Consider the following 26,994-nt stretch of genomic DNA (forward strand, 5'->3'; position numbering starts at 1 on the left):
GATGACAACTTTGGGCATCATTATACAGGTGAGGTTGTGTGTTAAATTACGCAAACAAATTAACACGGTTGAGAAATTGGTGCCTCATAAACAATCTCATGAACCAATATTTCCAAATTAGGGGATATACGGGGTTACAGGTATAAGTTTTAGCAGTTCCTATGATGGAGCTGATTGTTTAAAGGCGCTCTTTTAGAATGCACCTGGCACTGCTCCGTTGCTTAACAGACAAACCATGTTTCACTTTTCTGTGATCATGCAAGTTTGTAAGTGATACGCAAGTGACGCAAATGCTGAGAATGTGGTATAGAGTGACTTAGAAGTAGGGCATTCCCAGAGAGCCTGGTTACAGGAAGACCAAGAGGTCTTGCCCTCTCTCCCAGGGATAACCACCTAGAGCAGAGAAGGTGTGTGAACACGAGCATTGAAAAGTGAAACATAAAGAAAAGAAACCAGGTACTGCTGGGCTCAGAAGCAGGGATCTGTGGATCAAGCCATTTTAGGGGGGATTGTTATAATTTAAGTAGGCTTCAGTTATCAGAACGGCCCTTGAAGGCGATTTTCTCTTAGAAGAGATGATGGCAGGCAGCTACCAGGAATATGGTTATGGTTGTTCCTGATAGAAGGCCATCAGTATACGATGCCCTGACCGGGAGGCGGCAGAAAGGTAAACATAGCCCATGTTTATCAAAATAGTAAAATCCTTGTATGTAGGTTAAAGAGCTCATAGAATATTAATCAAGTAGGTGGGTATTATGACACCACGAGGGGTCTAAGCCAATTGTAGGTTTTGGGGGATGGCTCAGATGAGGTCACATTTAACTCTTTCTGCTTCGTATAAAACCAAAAGCCGGTTTACAGAGAGCCACTTTCTGTCCCTGTCACCGCTGGTCTTAATCTTTACTTATATATTTATTTATGTCTCGCTAGTTTATCTTGTTTGCTATATCTTGTACGCTGTATATACTTAGTTTAGACGTAACTTAGTATAGAAAGAAGATAACCTGATACCCTTCATTAGGAAGGTAATCAAGAAGCTGTAACGCAATGTATTTACTACATAAGAATCTGCTTTGCTAAGATGTAACAAACTGTATCTGTATATCTGTTTACTAAATAAACACTTTGGAACTTGGAAGCCGCCGAAAGAAGTTCTATCTCCTATGCTGTTTGCTGTGATGAGAGTCGTGTTTGCAGCTCTCACTAATGAGTTGCTGGTGCCGGAATAAAGGTGTGTTGTCGTCGAGAGAAACATATAGTTTCTTACAGGCCCAAAACGCTGGAAAGAAATTATCAAATCCTCCTGCCGCACCTGCTTCTGCTCCAGCTTCAGCTCCAGAACCGGCACCACCAGCCCCGGTTCCAGTTCCAGTTCTTCCGGTCGAGACTGTTTCTGCACCTGAACCAAAACTTCCTCTTCCTGGACGATTCTCTGGAGACCAGAGCAAGTTCAGATTGTTTCGCAGTGCCTGTTATCTCCACTTCACTCTGATGCCTAGAACGTATGCTCAAGAAGAGATTAGAGTGGGGGTTATTATTTCACTACTGCAGGGCGAACCTCAAGCCTGGGCTCTCCATTTGTTAGAGCAAAGACATCCATCTCTTAACATTACTACCACTCTTTTTGAAGCTATGGCTGAGGTGTATGATGATCCTGGTCAAGCGGCTACTGCAGAATCAGCTCTCTAATCCCTCAAGCAAGGCAAAAGACCGGTGGAGGAGTATGTCACAGAATTCCGTAGATGGGCCAGTGATACCACCTGGAATGACTCTGCTCTCAGGTTCTAGTTTCGTCTTGGTATTTCTGATCTGCTAAAGGATGAGTTGGCTCGAGTTGGAGTGTCTGACTCGTGGAAAGAGCTCATTCATCTTTTGGGCAGGAAGGGGGTATTGGGCACAATGGCGGGAAGGGGGGTCGGACCCCCCCTCCCTCACCTGGGTCCCCCATCTGCGCTCCCCTCTAGCTTAAGTTCAGCAGCAGCCGCCACTATTAGTAAAAGGCAGTGGGCGGGGATGACTCACCTCTTCCGCGTTCTAGCATGTGACTGTCGTCACTTTCTGCAATACCATCCCAGCGCAGATGGGAGATTCAGGTGAGGGAGGGGGGTCCGACCCCCCTCCCTGCCGCTGAAGCTGGAGGGGGAGTGCAGATGGGGACCCAAGTGAGGGAGGGAGGGCCCGACCACCCTCCCCGCCGCTGTGACCAATACCCCCTTCCTGCGCGCTACCCTCTTATGCGGCGTATGCTACGCAGCGGGTCCGTTAGTTTTGAATAATTTTCTGAAGACCACTCAGGAAACAGTCAGAGACAGCATGACATAAGGTTGTACTGCAGGACAGTTCAAAGGTTCATTACTTCTGCTTTGTTTTACAGCCTAAAAGTCAGAGTGTGGTTTCTAAACTGCAACTGTGACAGTCTGGTGCAATGTTATAAATAAAGGTATATAATTGAAAATAAAAAATATGAGACCATTTTCTTTGCTACTAAGGTTCTATTTATTATCCGTACTACACATACAATTCATTATCTCATAAGTTTATTTTGACTTCAGGTTTACTTTACGCAGAATTCTTTCAAGGGGAGTGGTATAGAAAAATAACAGTACTAAGGTTTTGTAAGTTCAATTAACCTTCAAGATGCTTATGCTAATGTATGTTTATAAGCATGTTGGCTATTATATCTTCCCTTCAGTGTAAGCATTTTTCCTAGCAACAAACACATAGTAAGAGGAAAACTCTGAGGTTTTTTCCCAGCGTTCTCTACTCTCTCCAGAACTTTCAAATTTCTCAGTGATGTATCCAGCCCCGCTCAGCGACTCCCTAATGAAAGCCTCCGATAGACTGAGACCCAAGAACTTCACTTCCCCCACCATATAGCATTTGCCTCCCAGCACCCCCGCCATCACCAGATGCCCTCCCGGCTTTAGCAAGGTTGTCATATTATTAAGAGCAGCGGTGTAAGCCTCGTGGTCTTTGCAGGCAGATTCCAGGCATAGGCAGCTGAGAATGCAGTCAGCCTGTGGAAGCACCACCGGATCGGTGGGATTACTTTCCATAACATCACACTTCAGGACCTGCTTGATGGCCTTTCTCAGACGATCTTCTTTTTCTCCCCATGTTATTCTGGAAAAGAAATCATGGGAAAAGCGAGTCAGATAAAAATATACTAAAGCACAATCCAACATTCTTAAAGCGGTATGAAACTCAGCAATTCCTCTTTGTTCTAAAAGATTATTTACAGCTTAAAACCTGCTACCACAAAAAAAAAGTTGCAGCAGAACATCATTCAAACAGTTAAATACAGCACTTTGTTCTTCAGAGGAAAGCTCCTTGCTTCAATGGGTAGCTTCTGGCCGCATAACATTAATGATAACATTATCTTTTTTTTTTTGCATTCTTTTGTCAGATACATCCAGTAAACAGTAGCAAACTGCCGAAGCTGAGCTGTACTGAGCTGAGAACCAGGGGAGAGCTGAGAAGTGATCACTAGATAGATTTTAATATATAAATACAACAGCTATGCAATGAAATTCAATAGCAGCTTTCAGAGCAGATAAACTGTGGTTTGGGAACTTGTAATTTGTAAACAGACAATAAAACTTGTGCACAAAAGCAGCTATAGTAACTGTATGGGTAATAGAAAAACACAGGATTATGGCATGATTATGTCAGCTTGGTACAGAGTTTTAAAAGACTGTGAAGTTGTGGCTTTTCAATCAAGTAAGTGCAATGCTTCAAGCAACTTTAGGAGACTTCTCTTTAACCAAGTCTCTTCAGTCAAGCTGGTGAGGAGGGAGAAGAGACCAGGTTTTCCTGTACTGAAGAACCCTAAGCTGTTTTAGCAATAAGGAGAAGAACGTGCAGAGCAATGGCATGTCGGCATAAATAGATGCATTAAAGTATCAATAGAGCTGAAGGGTGGGAAGGCCGAACAGCAAGTTAGGATTTTGGGTCTTTTTGGGTAAAGTTACTGTTAAAATTAGGTGTATACAAAAGCTTCTTATTTTATTCTTTAGTTTTTGACCATACCTTCCTTAAAGATTAACTCCAGTGAAAATAATGTAATAAAAAAAATGCTTTATTTTTACAATAATTATGTATAAATGATTTAGCCAGTGTTTTCCCATTGTAAAATCTTTCCACTCCCTTATTTACATTTTGACATTTACCGCATGGTGACATTTTTACTGCTGGCAGGTGATATCAGTAGAAGGAGATGCTGATTGTTTTTTTGGCAGTTGGACCCAGCTGTAAACAGCTGTTATTTCCCACAATGGAATGAGGTTCACAGACAGGAAACTGTCAGGACCATGGACATCCCACTGTGGGAGGGGTTTCACCACAATATCAGCCATACAGAGCCCCCTGATGATCCGTTTGTAAAAAAGAACAAGATTTATCTTGGGAAACAGAGTATCAGCTACTGATTGGGATGAAGTTCAATTCTTGGTCACGGTTTCTCCTTAAAGAACAACTGCAACAAGAGGGATATGGAGGCTGCCATATTTATTTACCTTTAAAGAGAACCCGAGGTGGCTTTGTATAACGTTAGTGGGGCACAGAGGCTGGTTGGGCACACTAACACCAGCCTCTGTTGCCCCATTGTGTGTGTCAAAGACCCCCCTGCTCGCCGCTATCCTCCCCGCAGTGCTGGCGACACGCAGCGCGTCGCCAGCACAATGTTTACCCTAGCGCTGTCTGTCAGCGCCGCTCCCCCGCCTCCTCCGCATCGCCGCTACCCGCCCTCGTCCCTTCCCTCCAATCAGCGTGAGGGAAGGGACGAGGGCGGGTAGCGGCGATGCGGAGGAGGCGGCGGAGCGGCGCTGACAGACAGCGCTAGGGTAAACATTGTGCTGGCGACACGCTGCGTGTCGCCAGCATTGCGGGGGTATAGCGGCGAGCAGGGGGGTCTTTGACACACACGATGGGGCAACAGAGGCTGGTGTTAGTGTGCCCAACCAGCCTCTGTGCCCCACTAACGTTATACAAAGCCACCTCGGGTTCTCTTTAACCACTTGAGGAACGCAGTGTTAAACCCCCCTAGTGACCAGGACATTTTTTTGTTAAAATGGCCACTGCAGCTTTAAGGCCAAGCTGCAGGGCCGCGCAACACAGCACACGAGTGATTCCACCCTCCTTTTCCCCCCCACAAACAGAGCTTCCTGTTGGTGGAGTCTGATTCCCCGCACAATGTTTTTTTTTTCCACAAATATTTATATTAATTATTTTAAAATAATTTTTTTTCCCCCCTAAACCCTCCCTACCCCCGCTAGGGTGATCGCCGCTTGGAGACTGAAGGCGCAGCCTGGGCGCGATCTCCTGCTAGCCCTATAAACAGCCGTTCACGCCAATCGGTGTGCAGCGGTCCCGGGGCTGCCGCACTGCTCATGCCAATTGGCGTGGAGCAGTCAGCAACTGGTTAAGCAACACCAGTTGCCTGGCTATCCTGTGGATCCTCTGCCTCTAATACTTTTAGCCATAGACAAGCATGCAGAAGATCAGGTGTATCTGACATTCATTTTTTCTGGTGTTATTCAGACATGACTGCAGGCAACTGGTATTGTCCAACAGGAAATAAATATGGCAGCCTCCATACCCCTCTCACTACAGTTGTAATTTAAAAATTCCTCACTCAGAATATCACAATTCAGTGTTGCAAGTAATCAATACCGCAATACACTGTATTTCCAAAAGCAGGATAATTGTTAACTATGGTTGGTAATCGCTTTTCTTGTTCTTCTAGAACATCTTATAAAAATTAACAAAACCTAAAAATTTAACATTATTCCTGCAGTGTCAGACCACCTACCTGTCCCCTTCCAACTGGCACACATGCTTTACCACAGTACTCCAGTCAAATGCTTCCGGCTGATTGGTCAGCCATGCTTCCAACTCCTCCCGATTCCTGTCAGTGAGATCCGTGCATATGATGTCCGTGAAGGCCTCACAGGCAGACAGGAGTGGATGGATGGCTGGGCCAGAGCCAATGTCGATCAGAGTTTCACCTTGAACTTTGCCTGCATACAAATAAAGGACATTTACAGTGATTATTCATTAGATTTAGCGCTAAACTTCAATAAGTACAAATATATCAGAGCCTCCAGAAAGTCCTTTGTACTTATTTATGGCAGTCCTTTTTATCAGGGTCACATGTAGACCGGTAAAATAAAGCTTGAAGATAACTTAACCTCCTTGGCTGTATTCCCGAGTATAGCTCAGGGCAGGCCTGGATTTACATCACAGGAGCCTATAGACCAGTGATGGCTAACCTTGGCACTCCAGTTGTGGTGGAACTACAAGACCCATGAGGCATTGCAATACTCAGACAGCTCTAAGCATAACTCGGCGAGGCAGATGCATGATGGGATTTGTAGTTTTGTCACAGCTGGAGTGCCAAGGTTAGCCATCACTGCTATAGACACATATGTTCTGGCACCCTAGACTTCGCCCATCACGAACCCACAAACTCTCTCCAAACTGCACTGCAAGTGTGCTGACTGGCCCAGCTTTCACCTCCCCCCTACTTCCCCAGCCCGGCATAGGTAGCCACAGGTGCCCCTTAGCATTAGGTAACAAGAAGTACCTTCAATATTAAGTAGCTTGAGGTGCCTCCAAGTATTAGGTAGCTAGAGATGCCCCTGGCTGAAAGGAGATCTCGTCAGTGGAATGCAGAGAGCTGGGTGAGTAATCTCATTTATGCTCTGCTCTGGATTCTGTATAGAGAAGGAGGGAGGGATGCCCTGGGGGAAGAGAGTGAGCTGCCTTCCCAACATCAAGTGCCCCTAGGTATGTGCCCAACATCAAGTGCCCCTAGGTATGTGCCTACAGTGCCTTATGGAAAATCCAGCTCAGGGTTACTTTTCACAACAACTAGCGGTAACCCCGAGCTACAATCATGGATACGGCCAGGAGGGCCATGTGCAGCGATCACAGCAGAGCTCTCAATCACTCACCTTGACGGGATCCAGTGGGAGCAGCCTGTCTTCTCTGTGTCCTCCGAGGCCACCCTTCTCTAGATTGCCTTCTTTCACAAGACGGCAGCATAGAGATAGAGTGCCCCCCAGAGGACAGGAGGAAGACTAGCAGGAAGTTGCTGGGAAGGTGAGTACCGTCTGTTCTGCTGCGGCTCTGCATAAGGATTGGGGGGGCTCTAGGGGATCTAAACTGAAGGGGGAGCACCCACTGGCTAGCTATACCGAGCGAGGGGGGAGCACACTCTAGCTATCTGCATGGGGAGGGGGGGGGGCAGTTCTGGCTACCTTTAATGGAGAGGGGGGACACTTTCTGGCTACCTAAACAGGAGGGGCACTGCCTGGCTACACATAAAAATGGTGACTCTCTGCCTACCTATACTTTGTGGACCTCTCTGGCTAGCTATACTAGGGGAGGTGGGGGACACTTTCTGGCTACTAGGGATGCTCGTTCAGATAATTTCAGAGCGAAAACTGCATTTCCGCATCGGAATTCGGAAATCAGTAATGCAAGTGCGGTAGGTGGATTTTTTCCACTGACTTTAACATTGATTTTCTCAAAAAACTACAAAGTCTTTTTGAAAGATTTTGTTTCCTCTTGTTCCCACTCAGTGGCGTAGCTAAGGAGCTGTGGGCCCCGATGCAAGTTTTACATTGGGGCCCCCCAAGCACTCTATACATAACAATTGATACGGTGCACCAAAACCTGCCAATGGCAACTACAGTGTCAGAGGTGCAAGAAGGGGATGGGGAGCAGTTTGTTAATAATTACCACTATTCAAAGCATCTATAGAAGTGATTATTATGAGCACATGACCAATAGAGAGCTAATACTGTAGTTGAGGGAGGGCCCTTCAGGACCCCTCTGACCCAAAGGCCCCAATGCAATTGCAACCTCTGCAACCCCTATTGCTACGCCCCTGTGCATAATGCTGCATCAACTGGAAATTATTTGCAAATCACTGACCATTCCTAGTCATTATTTCCTCTGGCTCCTCCCTTTGTCCTGCAGTGGGAGATGGGGGTGGCCGATATGCAGTGCTATGCTCTTCTCATCTTCTAGCGTTTACGTAACAGCCCACCGAGAAAGCCATCCTGCTACCGCGTATGAGTGATACATATGGGAAGTGAAGGCTAGCCATTCTGGTCCGATCCCATGGAGAAGATTTCGTAATGTCCCACAGAGATTTTACTTCACCTTCTGCAGCCTGGTCTCATATTGGTGTTGTGTACATTGCAATGTTTTGAGTGGATTAAACATGTATTATACTCAAATTCCATCTCTATCTATAGTCTAAAGTATAAAACACAACCTAAAATTAATAGCTAAACCCCCCCCCCCCCTTCCCTTTTCCCCTCTCCCTACATACTGACTTTTTTATCTACATTTCTCTTTCTCTCACTCTTTCTCCACACTTCTCAACTCTTCCTTATCAGGGCCCAGTGGCTACAAGAGGAAAAAAAAATTCAAATCGACCTTATAGTTTTTGAGAAAATCGATTTTAAAGTTTTAAAGGAAAAAAAACACATTTAAAAACCAGCCGACTTTAATGGTTAATAGCAAATCCACCTTAGATTCTAGAAACCCTAAATTTGCAGGATATGTTAAGGAGATCATTGGGAATAAATGCGGTAAATGTTACTTTTAGTACCTAACGGTAGTGTAATTTCACATGTATCAAAAGAAAGAGCAATAAATTTCCTGACGGGTTGCCTGGGGGTCCATACGCAGCCGCAGCGCTTTGGCCAGGGATCGCTATACAGCCGCAATATGGCTGTATGAAGATCCCTGGCATTTTTTTCCTATTTTCCCAATTTTTTTTTTATGTTTAGAGTGTGGGAATTTTTTTTTTTTAAATTATGTACAGTCCCCCCTCCTGAAACTTTTTAGCCCCTTGTCTACCATGCAGGCTGGGGTAGCCAGAATGTGGAGCTCCGACCGATTGGGGCTTCAAACCCTGACTATACCAGCTGCAAAAAAGGTCCCTTAATGCCAATTTTTGCTCCGGGGTATCTGTTGGGGGGGGGGGGGGGCAGGATTATTTTGCCCTGGGGCCCCATTGTTGCTTAAACCGGCCCTGTTCCTTATAAGATACTGGTTTAATTCAACTTTACTTATTAAGCTAAAATAAAGTGATAAATATTGTTTTTACTTGATTACCATATGCTGTAAACCATTAGATATATTTGATGTTATAAGCATGATGATTGTACAATTGATCTGTCTCAGATGTTACATATTGCCTAATATCCGTTTTGTTGTGAAACATCTTTTCAATAAAGCTTTAAATGTTAACAAAAAAAAAATTAATAGCTAAAACCATCTGACTGGTTTTCAAGGGTTAAAACTCATGCTTTAGGCCCGGTGCACACCAAAACCCGCTAGCAGATCCGCTTTTTTTATTTTTATGAGGCGTTTTGGTAGCGTTTTGCGGATTGCTGCTGCGGATTTCAGTGTAGCATATTTCATATATTGTTACAGTAAAGCTGTTACTGAACAGCTTCTGTAGCAAAACCGCCTGGCAAACCGCTCTGATCTGTATTTTTCAGAGCGGTTTGCGTTTTTCTTATACTTAACATTGAGGCAGAAACGCATCCACAATCCAAAAAATGCCTCACCCCGGGAGGATTCGTTTCTGCAAAACGCCTACCGCTGTGGTGTGCACACCCCCATTGAAATACATTACCCAAGCGTATCCGCAGCCGCAAAGCTGCTAAAACGCTCAAAAAGCCGCTTGGTGTGCCCCAGCCCTTACACTTTGTTCATTCATCTGCTAATTGATAAGCTTGTCTTTGGAGGTTAGAATTGTCAGATTGTGGTGGAAGTGCATATATTGGGCTTGATTCACTAAGATAATTAGCACGCCTTATCGAAGTTAACACGCTGTACAGGACTACAGGGATGGGTCCTGGATGGGAGATATATTTCTCCAATTTTTGACTCTGGCTCCCCCTAGAGTCTAGACAGACAGCTGAGGAAGGAGTTCGGGATAGTTTGCAACCTTAGGGTTGTGCTTCCTTTAGTTGCTTAGAGCCCGGACTCTGGAATGGAAGGGAAAGGTTGGGCGGGCTCTTCCATTCCACCCCAGGGAATGTCTGGGAATAGCCTCAGCTAAAATTCTGACTGACACACAAGAGGTTAACCTCACCTGCAGGTGGGGCTTTATTTTGACTGAGCTCTGGGAAAGGAAGAGGAAGTGATTTCCTGAGCAGGTGTGTTACTGAGCTGGGGAGACGAGCTGTGTCAGGCTGTGTGCAAAGCTCCTGGCTGGACTTCCCAGAGCTGCAGGGAAGGCAGCCCTGCTAAAGAAAGACCCTGAGGTGTGTCAGTAAGTGGACTGTATTTTGCAAAGACTTTAAAGTTTGGTTGCTGAAGACAAGCTGGACTATTATTTGACTTGCGAAGTGAACTGCATCATTTTGGTTTGCTGAATGAAGCTTCATTTTGTTTTTCTGTTTGACTTTTGGCGGATGCCAGACTCTTGTTTGAAATAAACAAAGCTTTTGTTTTAAACTGTGAAGCTGCCTAAACTGAGTAAAGATAATCCCAGATTCCCCTGAATGTCACAATGCCTTATCAAAGTTAACACGCCTTATCAGAGTAGCATAGCAAGCGCTACGAAGTTATGGCAATGAGGAGAGTTCCACTCGCCCTGCCCTGAGCCCCTGCAGGTTTATAGCGCTCTCTATGCTACTCTGATAAGGTATGTTAACTTTGATAAGGCGTGCTATTTGTCTTAGTGAATCAAGCCCATTGTGTGAACAAGGTAGAAAAGTTTCTGCTGTATCAAGGGGGGAAGCAGAGAACTTTCTCTCCTTCATTTGCCCTTAATTACATCATTAGGAGTACAGTGTACCTGGCCATTTGTCCTGTAGCCTGCAATGATATCAGTTATCTTCAACTATGCATTTAATAGATATCAGCGCAATCTGATGCCTTGTTCACATAGCGTTCTGCTTGCATTAGTGTTCCCGTGTGGCTCCTCCTCTTTTTTTTTTTTTTTTTTTTTTTTTTTTTTTTTTTAATATTCACTCCCTGACATAAGTCAAGAAGTGGACTCTTTGACCCGGAAAATAATAAATACAATGGCTATCATTCATAGCTGACTTTACCGAACACTTAGCAAGTTCGGCATTCATAAAGCCTCTTTCTGCATGAAAAGCTGACACTACCGAGCAGAGCGATAAATCACCGCCTTGTGCGGGGATTTTCGTAAAAAATGTAACAAAATGGTAATTCATAAAGATTACCGCAAGCGGTATGAGGACGGGAAATACTGCTCCCTCTGATGTGGCGATAACAATGTAAAGTTAATGGAGACACAGACCTCCCAGGCAGCTGCAGTAGAGCGGAACACAGAGAAATGTATCAACTCGGCAGCTTCCTGTGTCTCCGCAAGCCTACCGCTTGCCTACCGCCAGCCTAGTTCGGGGAATCTCCGCACTGCTATCTCACCTGAACACTTTTTTTTGTTTTTGTTTTTTTGTTTTATGAATGTCCACTCAGAACATTAACCAGTTCGCATTCAGTCGTTTTTCGCTTCATGCATCCGAACAATGTTCACCTCCCATTCATTAGCCTATAACTTTATTACTACTTATCACAATGAACTGATCTATATCTTGTTTTTTCCGCCACCAATTAGGCTTTCTTTGGGGGGTACATTTTACTAAGAGCCACTTTACTGTAAATGCATTTTAAAAGGAAGAATAAGAAAAAACCGGAAACAAATCATTATTTCTCACTTTTCGGCAATTATAGTTTTAAAATAATACATGCCTCCATAATTAAAACCCACGTATTGTATATGCCCATTTGTCCCGGTTATTACACCATTTAAATTATGTCCCTATCACAATGTATGGCGACAATATTTTATTTGGAAATAAAAGTGCATTTTTTCCGTTTTGCATTCATCACTATTTACAAGCTTATAATTAGAAAAAAAAAGAAATATTTCATCTTTACATAGATATTTAAAAAGTTTAGACCCTTAGGTAAATATTTGTGTTTTTTTTTTTTTTTTTTTATTGCAATGTTTTTTTTGTTTTTTTTAATTAAACATTTTATGTGGGCATTTTTGGGAGGGTGGGATTGAAATTGTATTATTTTTTGGAAATATATGTGTATTTTTATTTTTATTTAACATTTAGATGTAGTTTACTTTTTGGCCACAAGATGGCAGCCATGAGTTGTTTACTGTGACGTCACTCTAAGCGTACCACGTACGCTTAGAGCGACGTAGGAAGCAGAAAAAGCGTAGCTTCCGAGAGAAGCTGTCGCTTTTTCTGCGGGGGAGAGGAATCAGTGATCGGGCACCGTTGCCCGATTCACTGATTCACTGGCTAACAAACCGCCGGCCGGGAGCGCGCGTGCACGCGCGCGATCGGCCGCGTGGACGCGCAGGAGCGCACATGGCTTCCTGGACGTGAGTTTCACGTCCAGGAATGTCAAATAGTTAAAATACCGGCAGCGGTGTTTTCCTGCATTGATTCTTCTTACCGACAGCTTTTTTTTTTTTATTTTTTATTTTATTTTTTTTTTTTTTTATGAATGATACCCAATGTATTTATTCTTAAAAACGATGAACGCAATTTCTGCACAGAAATTTTGTGAGCATTTGCGTTTTTCCAATACCTTCCATTGATGCAAAATCGCCCCAAAAATGGTCCAGGCACCGCTTTGCTGCACGCACAGCTCACAAACTGCATTGATAAGAACGTTCTCCTAGAGATTCATTGCACAAGCGTTTTGTGGGCAATTTTAAGAATTGCCTGCGCTTAAAAAAAGGCAGAAAACATCTCTAGTGTGAACAAGCCCTTATAATGTTTCATATTTTTTTATTTTTATTTTTTCCCCCTTCCATGTTTAACCACTTCACCACTGAGGGGTTTTACCCCTTGAACACCAGAGCAATTTTCACCTTTCAGCGCTCCTTCCATTAATTCGTCTTTAACTTTATTATTACTTATCCCAATGAAATGAACTATATCTTGTTTTTTTCGCCACTAATTAGGCTTTCTTTAGGTGGGACATTATGCCAAGAATTATTTTATTCTAAATGTGTTTTAATGGGAAAATAGGAAAAATGTGGGAAAAAATTACTTTTCAGTTTTCGGCCATTATAGTTTTTAAATAAAGCATGCTACTGTAATTAAAACCCATGAATTGTATTTAACCATTTGTCCCGGTTATAAAACCATTTAAATTATGTCCCTATCACAATGTTTGGCGACAATATTTTATTTGGAAATAAAGGTGCATTTTTTTCAGTTTTGCATCCATCCCTAATTACAAGCCCATCGTTTATAAAGTAACAGTGTTATACCCTCTTGACATAAATATTTACAAAGTTCAGTCCCTAAGGTAACTATTTATGTTTTTGTTTTTTTTATTGTATATTTTTTTTTTTTAATTACAAAAAAAATAAAAAAATTGGGGAGTGTGGGAGGTAATGAGTTAATTTATTGTGTAAATGTAATGTTTGTTTATGTAAAATGCTTTTAGGGTGTAGTTTACTGTTTGGCCACAAGATGGCCACAGTGTGTTTGTTTACATGCGACCTGTAAGCGTCCTTCCGGACGCTTACAGGAAGCAGTAGGAGGCTGGCCAAATCACAATGATCTCGCTGTTTCTAATATAAGCAGCGCGATCATTGCGGGGGCTTAGATCAACGAACGGGAATGGATTTTCCCGTTCATTGATCTCCGTGCGAGCAGGCGGCGGCGTGCACGAGCGGCGGGTGCGCACGAGCGGCGGGAGCGCGGACAGCGGCGGTAGCGCGGAAGGTACGGATTTCTCCGTCACTGTTTTTTTAGGGGGGAAAAAGGGACGGAGAAATTCGTACCACGAGGGTTTAAGTGGTTAATGTTTCAGAGGAAAAACATTGCTTGGAGTATGCCAACAAAGAGACCCTGTAACAAAAAAAAAAATTCCCTGGGGGGTACTTACCTCATGGGGGGGGGGGGGGAAGCCTTAAGGCTCATACACACATCAGACCATAGTCTTTGGAAAATGAAAGATCACAGACCAATCTTACCACCCTTCCTGTAGTATAAGAGCCATACTCTACACAGTCTTTTCTATGGAGCTGAACTCCCCATCAGAAAAAAATCTTTGCAAGATGCTGCACACACAGATGCTGTACAGACACAAAAGATCAGTATCTGCAAAAGATCTGTTCCTGCCAAAGATCCGTTCCTGCAAAATGCATTCATAGTCTATGATATCTGCAGATCTCGTACACACTTTGTTTTAACGGACATTCATCTGCAGATCAGATCCACCAGGATGGATTTTCAGATCTGCAGATGATTGTCTGATCTGCAGATGAATGTCAGTTAAACAAGGTGTGTATGATGATCTGCAGATGTCATAGACTATGAATGCAATTTGCAGGAACGGATCTTTAGCAGGAACAGATCTTTTGCAGATACTGATCTTTTGTGTCTGTACAGCATCTGTGTGTGCAGCATCTTGCAAAGATTTTATCTGATGTGGAGTTCAGCTCCATAGAAAAGACTGTGTAGAGTATGGCTCTCATACTACATGAAAGGGAGTAAAATTGGTCTGTGACCTTTCATTTTCAAAAGACTATAGTCTGATGTGTGTATGTGGCCTTAGGATCCGAATGAGGCTTCCCCCATCCTTGTAGCTGCAGACAGTCCAGCGCTGGCTCCCCCGAAACCTCCCGTAATCATACTGGAAACTGTAAAAAAAGGGCGCAGGAGGCTAGTGGACCAATCGGGTGCCCCGCCATTCACTCCCATAATAAATATCGTTTACTGGGCGCCGAATAGGAAAAAAGGGCGCCCGAGAATAATAGAATAACGTTTTCCAACGGCGCCTGAAGATTGTTAATGTTTTATAACTGCTTGTGGTGATTTACGTTTCCTATTTCAATAAAACATTATTTTAAATGTTATCCCTTACTGTTTGCAAAACATTATTATTCACAAAATAAAGCGATCAGTGCATAACGTAAATTGTAATATATTTTATCCCTTACTGTTTCTAAAACATTATTCTACACACAATACAGTGATCACTAAGGAGCGTCTTAGGTTCAGGCACCACCAGGGGGGTCTTAGGTTTAGGCACCACCAGAGGGGTCTTAGGTTTAGGCACCACCAGAGGGGTCTTAGGTTTAGGCACCACCAGAGGGGTCTTAGGTTTAGGCACCACCAGAGGGGTCTTAGGTTTAGGCACCACCAGAGGGGTCTTAGGTTTAGGCACCACCAGAGGGGTCTTAGGTTTAGGCACCACCAGGGGGGTCTTAGGTTTAGGCACCACCAGGGGGGTCTTAGGTTTAGGCACCACCAGGGGGGGGGGTCTTAGGTTTAGGCACCACCAGGGGGGGGGTCTTAGGTTTAGGCACCACCAGGGGGGGGTCTTAGGTTTAGGCACCACCAGGGGGGGGTCTTGGGTTTAGGCACAACCAGGGGGGGGGTCTTGGGTTTAGGCACCACCAGGGGGGGGTCTTGGGTTTAGGCACCACCAGGGGGAAGTCTTGGGTTTAGGCACCACCAGGGGGGGTCTTAGGTTTAGGCACCAATACGGGGGTCTAGGGGTTAGGGGTAGGTACATGGAGGGTGGTTACTTACAATTTTTTTTTTTTTTTTTTTTTAAACAGAAGATTAACGTTTTCACAATTGCCGATTTCATGCACATTATTTAATGATTTATAACTTTATAAAACGAAATATAGTACATTATATTTTTAAACGTTATCCATGTTTATCGTTTAAAACCCCGCGCCCTTTTTTCCCAGTGCCCCTTTTTAAAGTACGCAATACTCCTCCCACAAGCCTGACAAGCATTAAGTGCTGATTTATTTACCTTTGCTGGGATCCAGCGCAGGCGCAGTAGCAGCCCTTCCTTCCGCCTTACCCGATCGTATCCGCTCTACTTCGCAGGCGCAAGAGGGCTTGCACCTGCGCAGTAGAGTGGATCTATCGGGTTTGGCTATTTCCGCCTTAACCCGAAGGGAGATCCGCTAGTACACCTGCTTTGGATCTCGGGAGGTAGATATTTACATTGCCGCACTTTGGGGGGCTGCAGATGGACAACGGAGGGACAGAGAAGAATGGGGAAAGCATCGTTAGGATCCAGAGGCTTCCCCCTCACAAGGTGAGTACTCCCCAGGGGACTTTTTCTTCATTACAGGTTTTCTTTAAGAATGTCACTGCAAACGAGGAAAAGCTGACTTGTGTGGTGCGTGTGTATGTAGTATGTGTCATAGCTCCCAACTGTCCCTCTTTCGGAGTGACAGTCCCTCTTTGGGAACCCTGTTCCTGTCTCTCTTACTTCCTCATTTGTCCCTCTTTCAGGACTGATGTCCAGATCTATGTAAGTATATGTATTTTTCTACTAAAAATGTGTTTAATTGATTCTAAACGTTATTTCCATCCATTAAACTGATATATTTCTTATTTTCAATGTTAATATAAAGCCTAATGGACCAGGATCGAAAGAACCAGTGTGGTTTGAATTATAAAATAATATATTTTTCTTATGAAATCTTTATGGTATGTAGGACTAGGGTTGTGTCAGGGGTGTGGCTTAAGTTGTCCCTCTTTCTAATCTCAAAAAGTTGGGGTGTGTGCATATATTACCTGAATTGAAAATTTCCGCCATGTGTCTGAGAATGAACAGCAGTCGCTGACTTTCAGGCAGACAGCAGTAGAATTTCAAATATTCTTTGGGCTCAAAAAAACTCTGGTAGTAATCTGTACCAGACATGATGTTCACCGTAGTTTGTGGACGTCTGAGCAGATACGTTCAGAGGTAATGTGACGATCACTCTGGGACTTCCCAACACTGGTCTCCCAAGTGTAGACACTGCCAGGGATGATGCCACACCAACCTATGAATGACACGGAAATATGTTAGCTCCATGGCTGTAGAACGGATTTGTCTACAAATTTGTCAAAGGAAATAACAGAGGAAATTTAACCCAGGATTGAATTTCATCTCAGATTGATTTGGAACAAAGTGCTTTGGACCGATAACACAAAAATGTAGTTATTTGATCATAACAAAAAGCACTTGAATGGTGGAACAACATTGCATTCCAAGAAAAACATATACTACCTACTGCCAAATCTGGTGGAAGTACCATGATGCTGTGGGGTTTGTTCAGGGTCTGATGGCTGCAACCCATTATCAACAAACTGCGTTGAAGTCACGCAAGGGTTGGATGTTCCCTGGGGTGTATCTGGGTAATATTCCACCTATGGCAAACACTGATATTGGCCCCTCCGGTCAGAGCCCTCTTCCCTTCTGAAAACCGCATCCTTTCTTGCATAGATTTGTTATGGTTGTCTGTGGTTTTTGGAGTCTTGCCCAAGATCTCCTTATTGAATAGGTGCTGGCTTACTGAACAGGAAGACCCAAGGTTCAAATCCTGGTCTCCTGTGTCAGAACCTTTAACCTCCTTGGCGGTAAAGCCGCGCAGGAGGTTTTCTCCGGCCCTGCTGGGCCGATTTGTCTTTCCTGATTGGAGATCGAAGCGGGGGGATGCCGCTGAGCAGCGGCTATCATGTAGCGAGCCCTGGGCTCGCTACATGATATGATAAAAAAAAACTGCTGCGCTCCCTCCTGGCGGATTTTTTTCATACCGCCAGGAGGGTTAAAGAAAATCTGTAATTAAAAACCCCACCTGGGGCATACTTTCCTAAGGAGGGGGAAACCTCTGGATCCTAACGAGGCTTCCCTCATCCTCCTCCATCCCTCCATATTTACCTACTGTGATCCAGCTCAGGTGCAGGAGTGGCTTTCCAATTGGGCTCAGGCGAAAATGTCCCGATTAGGTCCGCTGTACTGCACAAGCGACAAGCGCCTGTGTAGTAGACCCGATTGGGCTCGGCTATTTCCGCCTGAACAGAAAGCCACTACTGCGCTGGAGCTGGGGAAGGTAAATATTTCAGGAGTTACTGCACCAGTCAACAGTAGTGCTGAGCACCTGAGCCGGGAGCCATGGCCGTTATTAGCATTGTGTGGGTCGTGCAACCGCACTGAGCGCAAACTTGTAGGTGAAGGAAGGGGGGCGCAGGATGGAGGACACAGTGCTGGAGCCGCTAAACCGGTGACGCGCGGTGCAGGGAAATAAAAGTACACCAGCGCGATCACCATCCTTTCCACACTCCTCCTGGGCGTCTTGACCTGCAGCTTTCTACTTCCGCTCCGACGTCAAGTACGTCACCACTGCGTGATGACAGCTGACGTTAGTAGCGGTACTGCAGGCCTGGCAGAGCGCGGTGCCGATGGAGGAGTCCTGGCTCTATTTTGCTCCTGTGTGTTCACCTGGTCACGTCCCTGCGTGCTTTCTTCCCCTGCACGGGGTCTGCAGCTGGTCACACAGTAGTAAGTAGAATGCTGCTCTACTTGTGACCTGTCACACTGACATTCCCCTCTGGCTCTATCCTTTGTTTTGGCCTCCCTCAGAGAGGGGGGAGGAGGGGGCGCCCTCTGCCCTGTGCTATTGCAAAAAATGTATTTCATTGTGTGACTCCCCGATCTGCCTGAGTCTGGCTTGGAGGGTTTGAGAGGACCTCCATGTGCCACGCGTGGGCTCTCTAGCTAAGGGAGGTTTGTTAGCCTGTCAGTGCCACTGTAACCTGCACAGAATTGGTGTTAGACAGTCCTGGGGCTGCCACCGAGGCCACGCCCGTCGGCTTGGAGCGGTCGTCAGGTAGTTAAGTCGCACTACTTCACTAGCACAAGTAAGAATATTTAACTCGCGCTTTTGCAGTGCGTTAACTATAATGAATCTGCTCCATATACTACTAGGAGCTGGAAAAAACCCAGGTGAGTAAACCACTTTTTTTTTTTTTTTCACAGCTTATGCATCCTAAAAAGTCCTGCCATAAATACAGTAAAGTTTATAGTGAAAAATACAGTTCATTACTTAATTTATGCATTATGGAGTAACTTAGTACGTTGGTTCCCAACATGCATGCTTTATGAACATCACATAGACTTACCATTGCGACTTCCTGCATTAAGATTCCCCCATAATATTGCACCGCAATGCACCACTGTGAATGGGCCTCGAACATAGCCTAAGGCATTCTGTTTAGGATAAGGACCAGAGGCGCCAAAAAGAGTAAAAACAATACTATGTTTAAAAACTTGGGGGGAAACGTATTCACCACCCTTTCAACAGACCAAAAGCCAATGGAAACCACAATGTTTGGTCAAAAAATTCATCAATTTATTGGTACTCCCAGGTGCTACGCGTTTCACGGGATTATCCCGCTTCCTCAGGCAATCAAACAGGAGTACAAGCTATAAAAGATACAGAATAATAACATACATAAAAACATAGAAACATGACCCCAAAAGCTTGTAATAACTTAAACTAATCAACACAGGAGTGAAAGCTCCACAGAATAGAATGTAAATCACCGTGCAAGCCTGTAGCTTAAATATATGATCATTGGAAATCATTTAAACCTCGGTATAGACACGTATTCCAAAAAGCAGATGTATAAACTATGTATCATATAAGCCATTGTTTCCAATGTCCAAATAATCAAAGTGAAATCAGAATGGCTCTTTTCGCTCACTCTCTAGTGGTTTTTTAATGACCTTAACCGGTGGTATAGTGTATTACTTAATGCAGGTGGCCGGGTAAATAAAAGGGGAGGGAGGGCAGAGCTTTGCTTAAAATACAGTGATGCCAAGAATTTACTATAATGCTAGATCTATCCATAACAAACATTGGTGTCCAGTGTGGACAAAGCAGTAGACAGAACTTACCGATTGGGGGTCTGGAACGAACTAGAGCGCCTCGGTAGGAAAGCAAGTTTTTAAACATAGTATTGTTTTTACTCTTTTTGGCGCCTCTGGTCCTTATCCTAAACAGAATGCAGTCCACCTGTGGTGGCAAGGATCTTTCCTAATTTCTTCTACAGAGAGCGACATCTTACACCTGAGTGGGGTCAGGTTCTAATTCTCCCCACCCGCATATGGAGTGGTTGCCTAGGGGCAACCCATGTTTGTGAGTATAAATCTATTTCGATTAATTGTGTCTCTATTGCTTTGAAATACCGCACCATTTGGGCTCTCGGTCTTTTGTTTTTTTGTCTCTTAAGTATAGCCTAAGGCATGCAACTATTGTCAGCTCCTGTACCAATTCTACATGTTTTTTTAAACTCCCTTTGCTCAAATAATTTGATAATGTTAAATTTTGGGTTGGTGACTACAAATTAAAGTGAGCCTAAGATGGACAGTGTGGAAATGTGTGTATATGTATGTATATGTATATATATATATATGTATATATATGTATATGTATATATGTATATATGTATATATGTATATATGTATATATGTATATATGTATATATGTATATATGTATATATGTATATATATATATATATATATATATATATATATATATATATATATATATATATATATATATATATATATATATATATATATATATATATATATATATATATATATATATATATATATATATATATATATATATATATATATATATATACCCGGGGCTTCCTCCAGCCCAGCCCCCTTCAGGCTAATCGGTCCCTCACCATCCTCCTGTGCTGTCTGAATCTATGGCAACTTGCCCCGGTAAGTCCCTTGGTCTGTGGCATACTGTACATGCACGCCTCCGACAGGAGTGCGACTGAGGAAGCATGCGTGGCTGGACTGCACCACCGGCAGCGTACTAAGACATACACCAACCCAAGGTATCTCCCCCCCCCCCCCCCAACTTAACTGTTCCCTGGGGCCTCTGCAGAGGCTTTCGCAGAGTAGTATCTCACTTGTGGTGGCGGGGGCACTCCTCTTTTAGTCTGTGTCTCCAAGCACTCTTGTCTTCATACACAGCTGGCTGCATCCTCTGTGTGACCCATGGTATGTTATTATATAATCATATGTGGGGGGTCATGGAGGAGAGGCGCCCCTGAAAGGAAGAAATTGGAGAGTGCATGGAGCCACAGACTGACAGAGGATCATGTCCACCAGAACAGGTGAGACACTACTCTGCCAAAGACTCTGCAGAGGCCAGGAAACAACAGTCAAGTTAGGAGGTAATTGGGGGGGTTATAGCAACCGGCTCAGGGATCCTGGGGGGAAATTTGGATACAACAAAGGGCTCCAAATGCCGTTTTTTGATCTGGGGAGGTCTGTTGGTGTGCCACCGGGTTAATTTTTGCCGAGGAGCCCACGTGTTGCTAGAACCTGCCCTGGTTGCAGAAAGGACTGGGGAAGGTTCTGAGGGATATAGAGCGTTCCCCCTTTTTTTTTGGGGGGGGGGGAGAGGGTATGTATCTTTTTCCTCCCCTGGTGATTACAGGTATCCTTTAATTTGTTCTGAGGGAATGGTGGTTAGAAATTAAATGTGTGACCTGGAATCATTCTATTATTGTATTTTCATGAGTATGTGTGAAGTTGTCGGAATTTATGGAATGCTACTTATTTATAGTCATGGTTCTAAAAGTCAGTGATTATCTACTCAGTTTACCTTCATTTTGGGACACTTTTTGTGTCACTATTGAGTAGTTGATGCGTTAATCCTGGACAATGGGTTGTTGTTCATAACATTCTTTCAAGAGCGTAAGAACATTGTAAAACATTGGCTTCAAGGCCTTTTTGAATGTAGTTTACCTCGTTTAGAAAAGATCTGCACTTTTAAGCCAATGGAATTCATTTGCTCCTGCCTCAGGTGAGACAGATATAGAGGCTGTCATATTTTTTCCATTCTAAACAATATCAGTTGCCTGGCTGTCTTGCTGATCCATTGCCTCTAATGTTTTTAGGCATAGACCCCGAGCAAGCATACCAATCACATGTTTCTGACGAAAATGTCAAGATTAGCCACATGCTTATTTCAGGTGTGGGATTCACACCACTGATGCTGAATGACCTGGAGCAGGACTTCCAGGCAAATGGCATTGTTTAACCGTTAAAAAAATATGGTAGCGTCCATATACCTCTCACTTTAGGTGTCCTTTAAGATCTTTGTCCAATTTGTGTTTAGTGTGGTCACTCAGCTGTCCACGCTACTCTGTATCTGTCAGTTTATGCTAAAAAAGCCACCAAATTTCACCATTCTAAATATGTACAGTGCAATGTAAAATGAAGGAATAATGAAAAGTGCACAACACTAAGTAAACCAACTAAGAAGAAGTTATAGAACAGAAAACCGAGAGCCCAATATAGTGTAGTATGTACTGGAAAACAGGAGATAATATGAGACGCAAGTATTTATACTTACAAACCGGGGTTACCGCTAAGGCAACCACTGTGGAGGCAGGTGGGGAGTTTAGGCCTGTCCCCACTCAGGACTAAGCTGTTGCTCTCTGTGGATAGAAGAAAAAGAGGATGTATCACCCCTCCACCAGGGGTGGATATCTCGAATCGTAGAGATGTACAGAGGCGCCAAAAGGATAACATTCTCTAAAAACGTCTAAAAAGTTTGGGAGGCGGTGGTGGACCAGCCAACCCCAAAACAGACACGAAGCTGTTAAATAACCACTGCAGCCCCAGGACTTGACGCCAATTGGCATTAGGCGGTCCTGGGGCTGCCGCCACAACCACGCCCATTATCCTTATGGCGCCTCTGTACATCTCTAAGAAGAAGTTATAAACAGGTCTGTACCACCTACTGTTTTGCTTGACTTCCTGTTTTAGACAATCTAAAATGGTTAAAAATAGGGGAGGCAGTGGTGGACTTACCTACTCCAAGTAGACACAGTATTGTACAATGATACAATTTAGACTTTCAACCCATAAAAAACTGAAAAGCATTAATCGAAAGGGAAGCAATAAGATACAATGACTGCCAGGCTTTGTTCTACTTTCTGTATCTTTCTACTTCTCTATAAACAGGGGCGTAGCAATAGGGGTTGCAGAGGTAGCTACCGCATTGGGGCCCTTGGGCCAGAGGGGCCCCATATAGCCCTCCCTCAACTGTAGTATTAGCTCTTTATTGGTCCTGTGCTTGTAATAATCACTTCTATAGATGCTTTGATAATAATCCTTAACAAGCTGCTCCCTATGTCCTCCTTGCACATCTGGCACTGTTGTCCTTTTGGTGCACTGTATCAATTGTTATGTATAAAGTGCTGGGGGGGTCCATGTATAAATTGCCCAGGGGCCCTTAGCTTGTAAGCTACGCCACTGTCTCTAAAAGTGCCTATACATCATTAGATGTATAGGCAGATCGATCAAGAGACAGATATCTCTCTGATGGAATCTAAACAGAGAGAGCTCTGCTGCCTGCCGATATACCACAGGCTGATTCAGTGTGAAATCTCTCAGGAATCAGGCCTTGTAATGTAAAATGCCCACCCCCCCTCCCTTTTACCTTTCCATGTGTGCCGCTGGCTCTTCATATACACGTCCCACGCGGTTGCCGGCGTATATAAGCGCATGTGCGGCGTCACATATCCACCCACGTCACACTGGCAACCACATTGGCCAGCACTGTTGCGTAGCAGTCTCACCTTGCAGCACTGGGCCTCCAGTTCGTATCCCAGCCGGTGGATGGAGTTTGGATATTCTCTCCATGCCTGTGTGGGTTTCCTCCAGACATTCCAATTTCCTCCCACATACCAAAACCATACAGATAAGTTAATTGGCTTCCCCCTAAATTGGACCTAGACTACGATACATACACTACACCATACATACTGTACAGAGACTATGGTAGGGATTAGATTGTGATCCCCTCTGAGGGACAGTTAAAGTGAACTCTTGAGATGAAAGACATTTCAGGTTCTATACTTACCTGGGGCTACCTTAAGCCCCCTTGAGGCTGCTTAGTCCATTGCCGTCTCCCCAGGTGGCACCTGTCCACCACAGTATGGTCCGGTAGCCTGGACAAGTTGCGCTTTGTTCCCCAGGAGTGTTCTGCGCCTGGGCACTGCAGTAGTACTGCGCAAGCACAGAACCTTCCCAGGACGTGGGAGCACAATGGGGCAGCACGCACGGCTGGGCTGCGCATGTGCAATGAAGCATGACTCGGCAATGCTTTCTGGCCATATTGCAGGGAAAGTAGCCGCCTGGGGAGACAGGGAGGGAATGAGCAGCCTCAAGGGGGCTTAAGGAAGCCCCAGGTAAGTATGGTACCTGAAATGTCTTTCATCTCGGGTACACTTTAAGTGACCAGATATTGCAGACAATATACTCTGTACAGTGCTGCTAAAGATGTTGGTGCTATATAAATACATAAGTATGGTATAAGCAATCTCAAAATGCTCCCTAGAAGAAAATCAACACTAAACATATGTCTTACCTGATTTGAACCTTATGTCCTCTTCTCTGAGAGCAGAAGTAAGAAACTCACGTTCAACATCATATTTATTACATCAAACCTCATAGTTAACATTCCTCCCCACCCCCACAGGCCTTAACGATGCAGCTCACTTTGTCTCAGTCACTCAGATCTTATGATCTGCTATAATCCCCCTGAAGCAAATTCCAACAGCAATAAGGTTTGTGATGGGAAAAAAAAAAAATGTTTCTTGAACTTTTTTTTTCCAACCAAACTATGTATCTGTGAAAAATTTGTTAAAAATTACTTAGGTTTCATGGATTTCTTTCATTAAGACTAACTTTCTACCTTTTTTGAAAACACCATAGTATGACCACTGTTATTCTTGCTATACAATTTTACAGGTGGAAGGGAGGAGCAGTGGGCGCACAAGGACTCAGGAAATGGGGGTCACACAAACACACACACACAAACACAAACACACACACACACACACACACCTCTCTAACCTATATTGGGTGCAACTACGCCTGGCTACCTATGCAGGAGGAAACTTTACCTGGCTTCCTATACTGGGGGCACCTATACCTGGCTACCTATATTAACTATACTAAGAATCAGTATCCATCAATTTAATTACAAAAGTGAATGAACACCAGCTGGTTGCGGCTGAACTCTCCCCACTTCAAACTGGCAATTGGAGCAGATACCGTACAGTATAAAGACTGTGCAAAACCTTGGGATGATCTTGGATCGAAAGCTAACACTCAGACAGCACATATCAGTTGTCGTTGTCAAGTCTTTCTTCTTCCATCTGATAAATATAGCGAGAATCAAGCACCTTATCCCAGCTGAAAACCTACCTGCCCTGATTCATGCTTTTGCATCCTCCCACCTAGACTACTGCAACGCCCTGTTCATCGGATCTACAGATGTTCTGTGCCCCTTACAACTAGTACAGAATGCTGCAGCCAGACTCCTAGCCAATGTCCCCCGCAGCTCACACATCACCCCAGTACTGCAAACTCTTCACTGGTTGCCAGTAAAATGGAGAATCAATTTTAAGGTCTGCCTGCTGACATTCAAGGCTCTAAACCGCATGGGACCAAAATAGCAGATCTATTGGAACTTTCTGCCCCTCCACGCACCCTCCGCTCTGCCAACAAGATGAAGCTGGTTATTTCCTGGAAACTCTTAACATTTGGTGCTCGGGCCTTTTTTGCAGCTCCTACTCTATGGAACTCTCTTTTACAGTAAGTGCGAGAGGCTCCTTCTCTGGACAGCTTTAAGAAAAGGCTGAAAAACCATCTCTTTTCCCGAGCCTTTGAGACTGCATAACGCAGGTCACAGTGCATTGAGTCCCCAGGGAGAAAAGCGCTATAAAAATGTTGTTGTTGTAATTTTGGGGGCACCTACACCTAAGCTACCTGTACTGGGGGGCTAAATACCAAATCGCAAATATTCTTAGAGTAATTTAACCTAGAAACTGCCCTGCATGTAACTAGAGGGTATTTGTTTCATATGGATCTTTCACCTTTCAGCTTTGGGGTGGATTCACACGCAGTAGCATCCCTACCATAGGGCGGCAGGGGGCGCCCCGCACCGGGTGTCGGGCGCCCCAGGGGGTGTCATCAAGGCCTCCCACAGAGGCCTGTGCAGGACAGGAGGGGGAAGCAGCACGGAAAAGAGGGGTGGTGGAGAAAGCGGCGGAGGGTTGCCAACCGTCCGTAAAAATACGGACAGTCCGTTTTTATTACCCCCAAAAGCTGCTGTCCGTACCTGTCCGTATCTGGGAACAGGTGTCCGTCTGATTAGTGTGGATTTGACAGCGCTGGGTACTGCGCATGCGTGCCTTTCTGTACAGGCATATCGCTCGCTGGCTGGGGCAGCTGAGGTCCTCCTCTCTGTCCCCGACTCCCTCCCTTCCTTCCTCACTGGCTCCTGGCTGAGGCTGGCTCCAATAAGAACGGCCAGCGCCTCTCTCCTGCCAATTGAAAGAGAGAGAGAGAGAGGCAGATGGGCCCGCCCACACATCCCCGTCCAGTGGCAGCACCCTGCAGGAAAGTGAGCAGTGAAGCTGCACCACGTGGGTCTAGAGTCAGTCCAGGAGTCACAGGCAGCGGCTGATTCACCCTCGTACCTCCTCATAGCTCTCCCACACAGGTAACTAGTGGCACCACATCAATGCACTGCATTGAAAAGAGCTGAACTAGCTCCTGCCACATCCAGCTGGGTGAAGGTGAAACTGACAGACAGCAGGAGAGGTGACTGGAGAACTATGCAGTTGTTTACATTCAGATCGGGAGAAGATGAGACACAAGCAGTGCAGGCTCAGTGACAGGCTGTCTGAAGCAGCATGCTGTGTCCCCTCTGCTCGAAGTGAACGTAAACAGACTGTGTGTAGTCACATCATCTCTCCTGCTGTTTCTGTCTCCCCCCAGCTAGATGTGGCAAGCAGCTAGTTTTACCCTCAGTGCATTGAGCTATAAAGGCTGGGAATTGTCTGCCTGTATCTGACCTGGTCACAGTTTAGTGCTCCCCTTCCCCCCTTTTACAATCACAACCACACTGTTGAAAATAAGGGGACATGAATTGACCCCTCTTTTTTCAAAGATAGATTTGTCTGCCTCATTCCAATGTACAATCCTCCTTCCTACACAATGTACTATTACTGTATGCCCTTCTCCTATCGCTATCTCTACCATGATGTTACCATGTCTCTCTCACTTTTCCTCCAGTTGTGGCCTCCCATCTCTGTCCCATGTGC

At 44.6% G+C, this 26,994-nt stretch overlaps 1 protein-coding gene across 4 annotated transcripts in view; it reads right to left on the reverse strand.

Annotated features, from left to right (window-relative positions):
• Positions 1–2,487: 2,487 nt before the first annotated feature.
• The window catches only part of LOC137542517 (nicotinamide N-methyltransferase-like), a 103,810-nt gene continuing 79,303 nt past the window's right edge, over positions 2,488–26,994 (reverse strand). For 2 of the 4 annotated variants that reach the window (XM_068264495.1, XM_068264494.1), the window contains exons 3-5: positions 16,587–16,837; positions 5,810–6,017; positions 2,488–3,123 (exon numbers count right to left, since the gene is read on the reverse strand). In XM_068264495.1, the coding sequence (XP_068120596.1) occupies positions 2,676–3,123; positions 5,810–6,017; positions 16,587–16,713 (783 nt within the window). In that variant the 5' untranslated portion in view covers positions 16,714–16,837 and the 3' untranslated portion in view covers positions 2,488–2,675. Of the gene's footprint in view, positions 3,124–5,809; positions 6,018–16,586; positions 16,838–26,006; positions 26,143–26,994 lie in introns of those variants that run through there. The other 2 variants (XM_068264496.1, XM_068264497.1) reach the window with 2 other exon arrangements.

Source organism: Hyperolius riggenbachi, chromosome 12 (assembly GCF_040937935.1).
Source record: "Hyperolius riggenbachi isolate aHypRig1 chromosome 12, aHypRig1.pri, whole genome shotgun sequence".
Taxonomy (NCBI): Eukaryota; Metazoa; Chordata; class Amphibia; order Anura; family Hyperoliidae; genus Hyperolius; species Hyperolius riggenbachi.